This window comes from Magnolia sinica, chromosome 3 (assembly GCF_029962835.1).
Source record: "Magnolia sinica isolate HGM2019 chromosome 3, MsV1, whole genome shotgun sequence".
Classification (NCBI taxonomy): Eukaryota; Viridiplantae; Streptophyta; class Magnoliopsida; order Magnoliales; family Magnoliaceae; genus Magnolia; species Magnolia sinica.
In genome coordinates, this window is record NC_080575.1 from 100,141,592 (window position 1) to 100,157,556 (window position 15,965).

At 39.9% G+C, this 15,965-nt stretch overlaps 1 protein-coding gene across 9 annotated transcripts in view; it reads right to left on the bottom strand.

Annotated features, from left to right (window-relative positions):
• Positions 1–518: 518 nt before the first annotated feature.
• Positions 519–15,965, bottom strand: part of LOC131240402 (uncharacterized) — a 28,413-nt gene continuing 12,966 nt past the window's right edge. For 7 of the 9 annotated variants that reach the window (XM_058238607.1, XM_058238613.1, XM_058238605.1 and 4 more), the window contains 4 exons: positions 8,307–8,393; positions 7,609–7,659; positions 1,963–2,184; positions 519–1,019 (listed from right to left, as the gene is read on the bottom strand). In XM_058238607.1, the coding sequence (XP_058094590.1) occupies positions 909–1,019; positions 1,963–2,184; positions 7,609–7,659; positions 8,307–8,393 (471 nt within the window). In that variant the 3' untranslated portion in view covers positions 519–908. The remainder of the gene's footprint in view (positions 1,020–1,962; positions 2,185–7,608; positions 7,660–8,306; positions 8,394–15,965) is intronic. The other 2 variants (XM_058238606.1, XM_058238614.1) reach the window with 2 other exon arrangements.

Sequence of the window (15,965 nt, forward strand, 5' to 3'; positions counted from 1 at the left end):
ACCTTCATGTTTATATGCTATCCAAACCGTTTACAAGGTGATGAAGTGAAAACACCAAAGGATAGCCTGATACAAAACTTTTTATGGCCATAAGAATGCTTCAACGGTCTAAATGCCCACTTTTTCCTCTGGTGTGGCCCAGTTGAGTGTTTTATACACCTCATTTTTCGTCTCACGTCCTAAAATGAGCTCTCAAAACGGATGGACGGGGTGGATTTACCACAAACATCTCAGTGGGCCCCACCCAGCATCCTTGCACAGGAACTTCCTGCTTAAGGCTTCGGCAGGAAATCAGCATCCGTCCGACCAGAGATCCTGTGGGGCCCACCATGATGTATCTGTTTATCCACACCGCCCATCCATTTTCTAAGATCATTTTAAGGTATGAGCCCCAAAATGAAGCATATCCAATGCTCAAGTGGACCACACCAAATAGTGAGCTTGGGTGGGTGTGTGTACAAAAAAAAAAAACTTTAAAGGCCACAAAAAGGACGTTTTGGACTGCCAGAATACAGTAATAGATAAAGACTGGATCATCACCTTCCACCCAAGGTGGCCGTCGCACTGTTCCTCTACCAAGCTGCCACTCCCCATAGTTTGGACAATTTGGTTAAGTTTTGGACAAATGTGGATTAATACAATCACCAGACAATCCTAACCATCTGATTTGTCACTTGCAAACAGGGAAATGGTCCACAGCCAAGTCCTCCAATTGTAATTAACATGGTGGGTCATGACCAACTCCTGATGATGCCTCTTATAGTACCATTCCCCATTGAAAAGACATCCTATTGATAAACCTGTGTTACAATTGCACAGCTCGTAATAAACAAACAACGGCAGAATTTCTACAACAGATCATCTACAAAGGCATCTTTTTCTTACCTCGGGGATGCTGTGAAGAGCACTCATTCAATTAAAGCCTCCCAAAGGGATGCCTTTTCAGGGGATACCTTATTTAATATGGTCTTTAGCTCTCCTAATTCCTTGTGCTTCTCTTGAATCTCCCTCCCTAGAAGCTGGAACTTGTCCGCACGAAAGAAGCAAAAAGAAAAGAAATATGAGAGCGAGAGAATAGTTTATATGATGTAAAAGCTCATTGTAATTTAAAAAATATAGGGGTGGGAGGGGTGTGCATGTGTGTTCACATGTTTATGTTCACATGAGGGTGTCTAGATATGCATAGGCCATAGAGGAATAACCACCTACAACTCATTTTTTAAAACAAACATTTGGAAGCATAAAAATAGGTTGTAGCATAAAACTGGTTGTGGGTGATATGCAATTGAAGAATGTATGACTTTGGTTGAAAATGGCAGTTGATACGCAACAAAAGCTGTACAATGACCCATCAGATGCTAGATTTTCAACACGAATGAAATATATATATATAGCTGAATGCTCAGCTGCACACCAGTTTGCACAGAACTTGTGCGAACTTTTTTGAGAACTCATCATACGTGATGTGACTTCAAAATCTGAACGGTCCACGTGAAGCAGCACCTCATGAAACCCTCCCGGGCTCAATTTTTTACTTTCATCCAAAACTTTGGTGGGCCATGAAAAAAGAAAACAATTTCCTCCCTTGATTTGCACTTCTCTTTTCTATGGCCCACCAGAATTTTAGATTAGGGTGAAAATTTGTCCCTAAGGGTATCACGGGATTCCGCATCACATGGACCGTTCAAATTAGACGCCCATGACATGTGTGCAAAGGTGCGCACGTGAGCATGACTCTCTCTCTCTCTCTCTCTCTCTCTCTCTCTCTCTCTATATATATATATATAGAGAGAGAGAGAGAGAGAGAGAGAGAGAGAGAGAGAGGAATCACCACCTACAACCCACTTTAAAAGTATTTGGGAGGCATGAAATAATTGGTTATAGCATACGATTGGTTGTAGGTCAGTCCTCCCACACACACACACACACACACACATATAGAGAGAGAGAGAGTTCTATTACCTTCCATATCCACAGTATATAAGAAGCTGCTAGTTGTGCGTGCATGCCTTTATCTTCGAAATCATTATCAGAAACACTTAAGCAAGAATGTAGGAGTTGTAGCTCATTGTTTAGGAAAGAATCTAAGTTGTAGTTTTCCGAATGCTGGCAAAGTGCACTTTGATCAGCCATGAAATGGTTAATCCAACATTGAGAGAGGAACCGGCGATGAACCCATAGAGCCTGTGACGAATAAACCCCAAGAAAGTACCATTAGTGATGTAGAACTCTTAAGGGGGTGTTTGTTTTTCAATTACATATGTAAATATGGGTAAATAGTCAATAATTACTTCTGAAGGGTATTTGTTTAAGAGAAAAATACCTCCGGAATTATACCTTGAAAACAGAGCCATAAAGAATGAAATCCAATAGAGCTTCAGTACTGTCAAAATTCGTGGATCCCACAGTGATGTATATATGTGATCTATATCTTTCATCCATTTTACCATCTCATTATAGGGCATGAGCCGAAAAATGAGGCAGAATAGAAGCTCAAGTGGACCACACCATAGGAAACAAGGGGGTTAATGACGTCCACCATTCAAAATTGAAAGCTTCGTAGGGCCCATAGGAATGTGTATCTATCATCCAACCCGTTCATAAGATCACACTAACATGTATGAAGGGTATACACAAATATCAACTTGATCCAAAACTTCAGGGGGCCCCGAGAAGTTTTTAATGTTAATCGTTCAAATCCCACCATTTCCTATGGTGTGGTCCACTTGAGCTTCAGATCTACCTCATTTTTGGGCTCATGCCCTAAAATGAGCTGGCAGACCGGATGGACAGCATGGATAAGATAAAAACATCATGGTGGGGCCCAAAATTTTTACATGTGGAAACTGTACGAATTCAATGCTCTGGAATGTGAAGCTTTCAAACAAGCTTACTATCAACATCAACCTCAAGACTGATGCCGTAATTACATATGTAAATAATCATTACGTATTTACCAGTAATTACATGTGTAAATGAGAAAAATAATAATACACCCCTAGAGTCGTTAGTGTTGTGGGAAGAAGAATTTCATCACACGGTGGGTTCCCTTCAAAAAAGAATTTTAGGGCGTTGATGTTAATGACTGGGAAGCAGGAAGCAACTTAAAAAGTTTGTTGTGAATTCAAGGAGTCAAAAAGGTTTTTGTTCCGAAGCTCGAACTCTCCAAGCCTTGAATCAACCCATTTTCTTAGCAAAACCTAGCAAAAAAGGAACTCGTCCTAGTTATTTTGTTCATTCTATTGCAAAAACCCAACATGTGACTTCGACAAGTTTACCGATTCAGAATACTCTCACAAGCCAACCAAAGATAAGGTGATTTAGACTTTTCATCCAAAATCTTAGATAGTTTCTCAATACAAGCCTTTCCACCATTACTGACCACTTTCGATACCTTGAGTCAATCATTCATGAGAGTGGAGAAATTAAGAAGGATGTTGACATTGGATTCAAGCTAGGTGGAAGAAATGGAGACATGCTTCTGGAGTTTTATGTGATCGTCATGTATCACTCAAAATGAAAGGGAAATTTTATAGGACAGGTATAGACCAGTCATGCTTTATGGAACAAAATGTTGGGCAGTTACGGAACAACATGTTCATAGGATGAGTATAGTTGAAATGAGGATGTTCATATGGATGAGTGGCAAGATGAGGAAAGGGGCCCTACAAGTTTCTTTTTTTTTTTTAAGAGAGAGAGGAATAAAGAATTTTAATAAAAGGCCTGAAAGCAAAAATATAGACTCCACCCATGCCAAACTAAGGACCGCCCCTAACACTTAAGGGACCCACTTCTTAAGGAACATAAGGACCCTACAAAGGACTGTTGAAAGGGACCTGCTATGATTTTTGAAACATTAGATGTTCCGCTCGGCCAATAGAGACGAGAGGCCAACGACCAAAGCCAACCTCCACTTCTGCTTAAAATGACTACCAAGAACACCTTCATGCCAAGCTGAGAACAAACCTCAATAGAGCCCAGCATAACCCAAGGGACTTTGAAAACATCAAGAAGCTCGCATGCCCTCGCAAAGGAGCAAAGAATGAAAAGATTATCTGCATCTTTCATACAAAGGAGGCACACATTAGGATGCACCATAGCCCGCTTCCTTAAATTATCGATGGTGAGAACTCGTTTCCTCCAAACAAGCCAAGCGAAAGCCGGAACCTTAGGAGAGGCCCCACAGGACCAAATAGGGCCTTTATGGAAGCACTGCACGCTCCTTGGATATGAGGGAAAAGAAAGATTTCACAGAAAAACTGGCCGAAATATCCAGAGCACCCCAGAGACGGAGAATCCCCTTGAAGACAAGCAAGAAGGCAAAGCAGGTCATCAATCTCGACATTGGAAAGATTGAGCCTACAAAGTGTGGCCCAAGCCCCAGTAGTACCTAGCCTGGAGAAGCATCACACTCTCAAGACATTCAAAGAGGGGGAAAGGGCGGTAAATTTAGGGAACACCTATCTTAGCGGAGACTCACTGAGCCAAATATCATCCCAAAACTGAACTGTCTCACCTCCCCCAATAGAAAAGCTGATACCCTTGAAAACTTTCCCCGCCAACTGGGCGACTGCCTTCCAAAGGAAGGAAGCTTTGTAGAGAGAGGAAGACTTGATCCACCAACCAAAGCGCGGCACACCATACTTTCCTGTGATGATGGATTTCCAAAAACAGTCACCTTTTGTCCTAGACCCACTTTCCCAATAATGTAATGCTGACTTACTCCAGACATCTAATCCTCGCACCCCCTTCATCGTAAAGCCTACACACTGCCTTCCATTCAGTAATGAAACTTTCATTTTGGCTGCAATGCCTTGCGAGAGGAAATCCCTCTTTGCCTATTTATCCTTATCAGAACAAATTTTGAGCATTTGAATAGAGACATGAAATACAAAGAGAGGTTTGAGAGAGCAGCTTTGATAAGCGTAATCCTACCACCTAAGGAGAGGTGCCTACTTTGAGAAGCCTTTCTACCATAACAGTATCTTTCAAGTTCAATCTCGAATCATAAAGTTAAGCTTTGTTGATGACTCGAGGAAGAGAAAACTCCAGCTATAATCAACAAAATGAATACAACTTTTTCAATGGTCAACAATGTGGGAAACCCCTAACATTGAAAAGTAACAATTGGCAAGTACAATAGGGGTTTGTAGAAATATTTATTGGGTCTATATTCATCAAAAAAGACCAAGTAGTTAGGCTTCCCGATCAAGATAATCCTGACTTTTGGGATTTTGTCCACTATTGATTGAGGGCTTCCATTAGTAAGATGAAGGAGGAGGAGGAGGAAGAAGAACACAAATAAGGTTCAATAGATTAGTTTTCAATTTCTCAGTATAAAGGAAAAAAGGAAGAGAAATTACGAATCTTATCCGCTCTTTTCTTCTAAATTTTTTATATTTTCATGTACCTTACTCACAGAGAGTTATATATTCTTTAATTACATATTCTTCCATGTTCTGACCTAGTTGGGCAGAGTATTCAGTTTCCAACTTGCATGCAAGTTTGGTGGTTATTGATACTGCAGTAACCTTCAGCGTGATTGGATTTGAAGAATCCAATGATATGGATGCAAAGCAACCTGTCTCCATTCTTTGCCAAATCCGTCATAGCTGAGGGCAATTCTCTAACACTATTAGGTGAGGTCCTTCAAGCCAAGAAGCCTGGTCCTTCAATATTACCCTCCAATCTCCAAGAGGTGTCCCTCCCTCCAGAGTATTCAGTTTCCAACTTGCACGCAAGTTCAGTGGTTATTGATACTGCAGTAACCTTCAGCGTGATTGGATTTGAAGAATCCAATGATATGGATGCAAAGCAACCTGTCTCCCTTCTTTGCCGAATCCCTCACAGCTGAAGGCAATTCTCTAACACTATTAGGTGAGGTCCTTCAAGCCAAGAAGCCTGGTCCTTCAATATTACCTTCCAATCTCCTAGAGGTGTTGCTCCCTCCTTCCCTCACATGCGGAATTGAGCGGAATTGAGATAGGCAAAGAATACCTCTGTATGCATGTGGGTGTTATTCTCTGAATTTTTGGCGTCTGTTATTTTAACAGAAAATTTTCCTGTATTTCTAACGATCAAGACTAAATTAAAAACGAACATTTCCTGTACCATCTCTCTTTTTTTGTAGTATGCCCTTTTGCTAACTATTGTCATGGAAGAATCGTTGTGCATAGTTTTTTTTTTTTTTTTTTTCCCTTTTTCGCAACTGCATCTTTTTATTTTATTCCTTTATCGGAACCTGTTAACTAAAGGACTTACAAAAGTTTTATTCATAAAAAAAAAAAAGAAAAAAAAAAAAGACAGGAAGAAAAGGTTTGTGAAGGTCTAGTAATTATTGATGATTTGAAACTAGTCTGTCATGCGGAAGGAAGCTCTACACAGTCCAATATTTCATAACAATGCAATACAATATTAAAAATTGAATATTTGATTTAGAATGATAATAATGTAGTGATATTAAATGTAGTGATATTGTAGACTTGGCCAAAGCTCAGTTGCCAATTTCTTTTAATTGGATAGTAACAATTTTCATGCAAGATTCGACCTGCTACAGTCTTATGATCCACTTAGTTAGGGTTTCAAAATATTGATATACGTCACATTTACCAACATTTAAAACTACAGAGAATTTTCTAGGGGCCTGTTTGGCATTGCTTCTAACAACTGCAGAATTAATTCTCAAGAAAAAGTGCATGTTTGGTAAACATGCATAAGAAAAACAATTTTCCCACAAAGGTTTCAATGGTGATAGTTGAATCCCTACTATTTCCTGCAGCGTGGCCCTCTTTAGTCTTGGGTCTACCTCTTTTTGGAGTCATACCCGAACATGATATTACAAAATGGACAATGGATGTTGTACAGGCATCGCGGTGGGCCCCACAAGACTGCAGGTGGGGGTTATAGGAAAGTTGCATCCGTCCAGCTTCTCTTCTCCAGATATGAGATTTACATGCAATACAATTCATGTACAGCAGCACGTTTGCCATCATGGCATGTAGGTTTGAGATCCAATCCATGCATTCGAAGGCACCACTATATTGATGCCCTAGCCCAAGAATTAGCTTGATCCACTGGTCAGGTGGACCACGGTTAGCAAAACAGATGTACAGCTCTAAAACACTTAGCGGAAGTTTTCCAACCCATCCACTTGTTTCCAATATTGGGGCCCACCTTCTGAGTGGACCAGATTAATTTTAGGGAAAACATGTTCAGACCAACGGCGGATGGATTTGATCTTGGACCTACGTGCCATGATGGCACATGTGTGAGGTGTACGGCTGTACACGCGTGCAGTTAACAAACAGACAGAGAGATCTTCAAATTTATGAGTATTTTCACAAGCTTGTAGAAGCAGAAACGACTATGGGAAACGGGGGGGCTAGGCATTTTGGATAATTTTTTTAAATAGATTAATTAAGTGGTTAACCAAACACAATTAAAGGCTAAAAAGGTGATTTCAGAAACAAAATCACAAAAAAGAAAAAGAAAAACTTTTTTTAGCAAATCCAAACACACCCTAGGTCTTCTGAGCCTTGGTTGTCCTAAACATTCAAGTAGATAGTGAAAGCCGAAGCAAAAACAAATAGAGAGTCATAAAGAGAATACCTCTCTTCCTATATAACGTTTTATCAACAGCTCATCCCAGTTGAGCTCCTCCTGTAAAAACCGCATTCCCAAATTTTTGAGACAATCTATTTCTGATATATAAAACATAGTTTTTGAGCGATACATGGACAAAAGTTATTAGAAGATAAACAATTAAGCATTCACTTTCCCAACAACAATAAAACAGTCTTTTGAGAAACATGAAAAATTGGTACAGTTAGCTAATGAGAATTGAACTTAAGGATGAAACAACAATCACGGTCAACAATCACTATGAGGCCTGAGAAGCATTGGTAATGTGGAGAAAAACTCCAGCACAGCAGTACTTCAAGGAGCATTTATGAATCACGGCTAATCGTAAACAAAGAATGTAAAACTTTGTCACAGTAGATGCATATGCTGCAAGCTAATCCACAGATTTATTTACCAATTATCTTAAGCTGAAGTAAGAAATTTTGGGGACCTCTGTTGTTTTGATCAAAGAATCAACTCCAAGAGCCTCTACCAAACTGACTTCGAATATCCCAAAATTCATTTGCACAAAGTAGCTCATTGGAAATGAGAACCTACTATATGGGGAAATAAAAAATCATATACTATTATCAGCATAATACCCACAAACACATGCACACGCACACATGCATATACACCAATCCTGTTGTGAGCATACTCCATAAAAAATTTCAAGAGATATGTACCTTCCACACCATAAGAAGTTCCGACTTGAAAACAAATGATGGGCTTTCCTTCGAGTAATTTCCCTCTAGCGATTGAAGCATTAGTCGCTGCAGTCAACGAGCCAAAAGGGTTAAAAAAAAAAAAAACAGTTGTAAGCTACAATTTGATCAAAATTTTCAGACACCATATGCGTGCATGCATGTGGGGGTGGTGAGGAGGTTGATGCAAAGACAGCATGTTAGTGCCTTGTCTGTATCTCATTGACGGATGGATGAAGGTTGGACCAACCACATTGGGCTGAACATCTCCAGAGATAATTGAGCAGTAGCTTTAAGATTCCAGTCGAGCAAAACATTTTGTTGATCAAGTGCTGGATCATTGTTAGGAGCAGTGTTTTAAATATCGATGATATCGACCGATATATCCCACGAAATATCTTGTATCCCACCTGTGTGATACGAAACGCATAGGTAGTGCCGATATATCCCACATGTTCGATTCGGTGAGCATTTTCAAATTCCAATCCCCTTTTTTGTTGAAATTATGTTAAACCAGTGTCAAATGGTTATAAATCCATTGGTTCTTCATGTTTTCCATGAAAAAACATGGAGTTGGAGCTTTGATTTCAATATCCATTGGTTCTTCATGTTCTCCATTTTTTTTTTCAAAATTTCCCTTCAACCAAATTGAGACTAATTTTGAAGTATTTAGGAGTACTTGACAAAATTATCATCACATACACTCTAATTTTGAATTTTGAGTGTAGGTGGTCCGATTTGGGGAAAATTCAAATTTCTCCCAAATTATTTGCAATGTTGAACTTCAAACATGAAACCAAGCATGTATAAGGGTTGATCTACCGATTTGTTAAGTCCTTGTCAATTTTCAGAAAATAAAAATAATTTTTAATCTTTTTTTTTTAAGTTATTAAAATATTATTATTTTTTTCATAATTTTCCTTCAACTATCTGTCAATTGATGAAATGATCATCACATACACTCTAAATGTTATGCATTCAATTTGAATGTGGTTGCATTAATTTAGTCAAACAACGCATAGCTTAGGACCCTATACGAATGAAACTTATTATGTGCACTTCTTTTTTGAGATGTAATGATTTAAAAGTATATATTAAAGTCTTTTTTAATAATCCCTGAAGTTTCACTGAAAAATTCAACCATTTTCCCAATCCTTCCCCGTGTTTCCCAAAAAGTGCGATAAATTACCTGATACAAAGGACATATCCCGTGCGATAACTGATACATATCTATATCCCAAGAATGTGATATGTAACACGATACTGATATTTCAAACACTAGTTGGGAGTGAGCCTACACCTTGAATCTTCAAAGTTTGAACCCACGACCAAATGGAATCTGAGCCAGGGGGCCTGTGCACACTGGAAATTGGCCCCGGCATGCAAAACTCTAACCTTAGCTAGATGATGGGGAGGATGATGATGCTACAATGGCATGCATTGAGCTTGACAAGGGAAATGGGCCTTGGAGTCTTACTTTATAACTAATGTAGTTCCAAATTTGGTAGTGAGCTAAAAGGTTTGTTTCACTCATGCAATGTTCTTTTCGGTAGATACTTTTGGGTGGTTAGTGATACAAAGCTCAGGCGGATCACAGAAGTTACCCGGTATCAATGATAATATTGTTGATATTGGACAATATATAACGATATATCACCACAAGTTTATTGGTATAAATACAGCGTCAATCAATACTTGTGATATTTGGAACTATCGATCCACGTCGATAACTTCAATGCTTGATTGAAAATTTGAAAATCAGAAACACAAACTACAAAATTAAAATAAAAGCTTTATTCCCCAACCTTTTAAGGATTGTGTTTATTGGTGTCTCTTAATAACTCCGCTTGAGTTGTTTCATGTCAAAACATGAATTTGGACAAGAATTGCAATCCGAGAGTGGATTTAGGCCAAAACCTCAAAGGTGCCAAAAAAAATTTTCTTTTTTTCTAACAAATCCACATATATGCATGTGTTTCATGCATTGGCAATGAAAGAAAAAGTAAAAATCCACATATATGCATGTGTTTCATGCATTGGCATGGATTTCAAGTAAGAAATTTTGATTTTGAAGGTTAAAAAATGAAAGAATTTAGGGAAATTAACATGAGTCTGTCTGCGGATAGAGATAGGAATAAGAATAGAGGTCCAACTATGGACAAATGTGTCTAGGATACAAATATGGGTATGAAGGCATCCAGCCACAACCACAATCACAGTGACTGCCACTGGGAGCGACGGTGACAGTTACAATGATTGCTTGGTATACACCTATGGGCATACTAGTGCACATTGCTAAGGACTAGTACCATTGATATCATGGAGAGTACATGGCTGGTACCATAATCTCATGAGCTGGGAACATTACTGCAGTTATGTGGAGCTGTAGTATTATGGCTGCCCCTGTATGAGTAGGGATGACAACATCAACCAACACATCACTCTGTGGATTTAATACCAATGTCATCTTTAGTTTTTTTATATTATTTATATTTTATTACTTATATTGCATTATATTTGAATGATATGAACTCATTTTGGATATAATTGCATCACTCGTGCCCAAAAGTGCATTTTGTCCCCTGAACATTTTGGGGTAATGTTTTGGTTTTAAGTGTGTAATCATGTGCCTTTTAACATCATTGAAATTTAACTAGAATATTCAACCATTTTCCTTTAGTTTCCCAAATGTTTCCCTCAGACTACAACACATTATGCAATGTTGTTTCTAATTATATTTCCATAACCCAAAGGTGTGATTGATGCGGAGGCATCTTGGTGTGATTCCAAGGATGCACCGTATCTCCACTTTCGGGTGGGGTGGCCCACGAGTTGGGATCTGTGAGATGCAGAACGGCCATGAGGTGGGGCCCACTGTGGGACTGTGCGATTCAAGGACCCATGCGAGGGTTGTCCACGAGGAAGTCTCGCTCGGGTGTACCTACATATAGGGATACACCGATCCTTCCCCATCAGCTTTGGAGCTTTTGGTGCGTTGGTCGGTTGTCCACTATCAAAATGATATTAGAGTGAGAGCCCAGTATTTGAATCTCCTCACCGCCATGGGTGGATGATGGGGGGGCATTTTAGTGTGATTCCAAGGATGCACCGTATCTCCACGCTAGGGTGGGGTGGCCCTCAAGGTGGGGTTTGTGAGGTGCAAAATGGCCATGAGGTGGGGCTCACTATGGGACCGTGCAATTCGAGGACCCATGCGAAGCAGGAGTTGCCCATGGGGAGGTCTCGCCTGGGTTTACTTGGGAGGGCCTGCAGGATAAAACGGTCCTTCCCCATCAGTTATGGAGCTTTTGGTGCGCTGGTCGGTTGTCTACTATCAGTGATTATAGTGTGATATTGATACTGCAAAAATTGCTCTCCCATAATGTAAGAGAGACTAACTATATTGTTAATTCTTTACTTAAAAAAGGAATTTCAAGGCCATTCATCAATGGTTTTCCCTCTCATAATTCATATTTATTAGTTATAAAAATAAAAGAACAGTGAATGTAGAAGCAACATTGTGAAAAAAAAAAAAGCACACTTTATTTGTAGAGATCAAGTGGGATGGATACAAAGTTCAGTAAGATTAAGACAACCATAAATAAGATGATATACAAAAGCTGAAACAACGTTGTGAATGGAATTGGTTATCTCTACTAGAGATGGTCGAAAAATGTAGAGTTGCCACTAGCCAATTTTAGATCAAAGGGTAGCTAGAAACCTTGTTCATTAAAATGTTTGAAAAATCAAAGGAAACCCGTTTACAACTTTCAATTACGACTCCCATGAAGTCAAGATTCTAGGCAAGGGCCTTAGTTAATGGGAAGAAATGCATTGCACGCCCTTCCCCACAATGTCAATACATAATCTTTGCTTTGGTGAGAAGCGAAATTCCTAAAAGGGAATTTCAGCACGGCGTAGTTTAATGTTAGCATTGAAAAGGAACAGAGCGAGTGAGCGAGAGAGAGAGAGAGAGAGAGAGAGAGAGAGAGAGAGAGAGAGAGAAGGTAATGAAATTCAAATGAATGCAGGTTGGCTATCATAGTGTCTCCTTGTACTTGGGTAAATTTGGACAAAGCAAGATATAAAGGGACACCAATTCACACAACCAAAGGGTCTCAAACTTGGGAACCATACTACCTTGCCTTTTCATTTTTTCCTGAATTTTTTTTTTTTTTTTTTTTTAAGTAACGATTTATTAAAAAGCAAAATAAAACAGAGCAGATCTGCTGAGATAGCAGAAAAGGATTAAAAGCCTAAGAACAAAAGGTTACAACCCTTAAGACTAGGAACATTGACCACCCATTCAATAAGAAGATTTTTAGCCCGAGATCCCACTACTTGGGTCGATGATTGAGTATTGTTAAAGCACCGCTGGTTTCTTTCTGTCCAAACAGCCCACCAGATAGCGAGAATCGCCATTCTCCAAATCTACGTTTTCGTCTTCCCTAGTTTAAACCCATGCTAGTACGCTAATAAGGAAGAAGCGGTTTGAGGAATGCACCCGCAGACTTCAAATCTTTTAAAGAAGTCCAGCAAAATATGGGAAATGAACGGGCAGTGGACTAGCAAATGGTCGGTCGTCTCTTCATCATTCATGCAGCAAAGGCAGATATTGGGAAGTTGCATGCCTCTTTTCCGCAGGTTGGCAACCGTTAAAATTTGATTCGTAGTTGCTAACCAGCCAAAATAGATATATTTGGGGGGACTCTGGTACTTCCAAATAAAATGGTGCGCCTAGGGAGGTGGAGATGTGGAAGGAGAGAGAAGAGAATAAAGAGATCTCACTGAGAAAAGGCTGGACTTATCTCCTTTCCACAAAACTTTGTCAGGCTCGTTCCGGATCGGCAACACCAAAGAGAGACAATTAAGAAGATCTGCATATTCCTCTACCTCCCAATCATTTAGGTTCCTGGAGCAACTTATTTCCCAAACTAATCCAGAATCAATCTGCGAGTAAAAACAGTGGATTGGGCTATCTTTGATAGTAGCAACACGATAGATGTTGTCGAATGTATATTTGAGAGCTGTTTTGCCGATCCAGTGATCTTCCCAAAATCTAATAGCTGAACCGTTGCCAAGATGATACCCAATGTTCTACACCACTGGCTTTTGAGCACGTAAAATACCTTTCCAGATATAAGAGGCCCTATAGCGCAACGAATCGCTTGTCCACCAACCCCCGGGAGATGATCCATATTTTCCTTTAATCACCACGTTCCATAAAGCATTCAATTCTGTTGCCAACCTGCAAGTCCATTTGCCGAGGAGAGCCCGGTTCATCACCTTTAGGCTCCTGATACTTGCTCCACCATCTTTGAAGTGGGAACAAACATCTTTCCAGTCCATCAGATGAATTTTTTTCTGGTTCTCCTTTCCACTCCAAAGGAAGTCTCTTCTCAAATGGTCGGATTGTCTTGAATTTTTGCAGGAATTTTGCCAAGGGAGTGGGGTTTTGAGACTTGAGAGGGTAGGCTTCCTATGATTACGAACTTAGAGAATTTCAAGATCAAGACGCTTCTCTTGGTAGGTCTCCATTTATAGAGATCAAGGGTGGTAGCTTGGCAATTGGAGAGAAGTTAATGGGTTTTAAGAGTAGGAGGTTTCTGGAATAGTTTTCTGAAGGGTAGGAGGTTTTGGGATGGGAGACAAGTGACAAGATCTAGGTTATTAATGGGGAGGTTTCAGGGTAATTGAGATAGAGGGAAGGTCCTATGAGGCTTCTAGTGGTTTGGGTTTGGAAACGGTAGGATTTAGCCACATGTCAAAATCTTGAGGGGGTAGAAATGAAATTTCACAAACCATGGGTTTTTAGGGGTAGTTTTGTAAAGAAAAGGAAGGTTAGGGTTTAATTAAGGATCCTAGGAGTAAGTATGTACAAATAGCGTGCAAGGATTAAAGAAAAATATATTTTGGGTTTTGAATTTCCATGCAAGGGCAAAATTGTAATTTTTTATAGTTCCTTGCATGAAAATCATTATGTGGCATGCACCCTTCAGTTCTTCAATCGGATCTTGGTGCTCAGACATTGCATCTGGAAAACTTGGGCTTGTTGGAAAGCTGATATGATAGGCTATCTAATGCGCTTTGTTTGGTGTTGAAATTCAAAGGTATTAGGAATATATGGACTCTAGAAGTTGGGTCAACTTTCTGAACTTCAAGGTCAAACTGGCCTCTGCCCACTTTCTAGTAAATCAATTGCATCTCAGTGTCCGGAGTTAGGATCGGGCTGATTTGGGGGCTTGACGGAAAGCTGACTCAATGGACTACACAATTGAGCAGGATATTTGAAAATTGGGTTCAGTAGGCCATTACAATTGACATGAAAAGAATGAGTTCAGCAAGCTTTCTAAGTGATGGAAAAAGTATTTTCACTATCCAAAGAGCCATATTTTAAGTACCTCTGAATTCTGATTAGCAGAAGAAGTATTTCTGCCAACCACGGAGTTACATTTTAAAAAATTTCTCTGATTGGTAGAAAAGGTACTTCCACCGGCATAAAATAGAGGGGTGTAGTCCCTAGCTCAAATTTGGGTTGGTTCATACATCTTTCAGTGTCTTGGATCAATTGTTGAGGCTTTGAGGCAAACTTGGGTGAGGTTTAGGTATAGGTTAGGGGTGGGTGTTAGCACAATCTGTGTAAAATTGGAAGCCAGTAGCAAGACCCTCTAGGATCAATGACCATGGTTACTTATAGAAGGTGGGTAATGCAGGGCAATTAACTACTTGCTCTAAAAGCTCAAACTGATAGAGCATAGTGAATCAATCCCTTTATCTCATAGCCCAGGCCCCACATCCCATGGGTTAGGACCTCGGCGAAACCCCCCTCGTGGGCCCCACTTCACATGGATTCCACTTCACACAAGCCACCTGCCTCACACAGGTGGGGCCCGCTTCACACGAGGGGCCCAACCTGAGTGTGCCCTTGCATCCCAGGGGCCACCCCACTCAATCTCAGTGTGAAAATGCCCCTACACTAATTACCTCCAGTGAGAAGTCTTGAACACGAGACCTCCCATTCTAATACCATTTTGATGCAAGACAATTAACCACTTCCTCTAAAAGCTCGAACTGATAGAGCATGGCGAATCAATCCCTTTATCTCATAGCCCAAGCCCCAAAAAAACTCTATGAACTCAAATACCAAGAGGAGATTGAAAATGAGTCGAAGCAAGGAAGGTGATTGAGAACTTAACATTGGAAGTTGGAACAAACATGAAGACCAAAAAACTCTTGGCCCTTCCTCCCTTCCTCTCTCAAATACGAGGAGAAACAAGGACTTGCTACCCATCGAATCAACATTTTGAAACAAAGCATCTTTCATCAGTAACAGCACTCTAGTATATTAGAACCACCACAGGGGCACAGATGAGATGGTCTCCAGATTCTCCACTGATTTTTACCTCATAGCATTGTTTCAATCCAAGCTTATGATGGGTACTTCTCAGAATGTCCGATAAAAAATACGAAGCAGAAATGAGAGTAGAAGATGCAAACAAAGGCAAGGAAAGAAGACTTTTTATAGAAGTACAGATTTTCAGTACTCTTCTTTCTTCATGAAGCATCTCTCGTAATAATATATCTTGGGCATGCACCATCCACAATATCTTACAACATGTTGGAGGTTGCGTTGATCTAAAG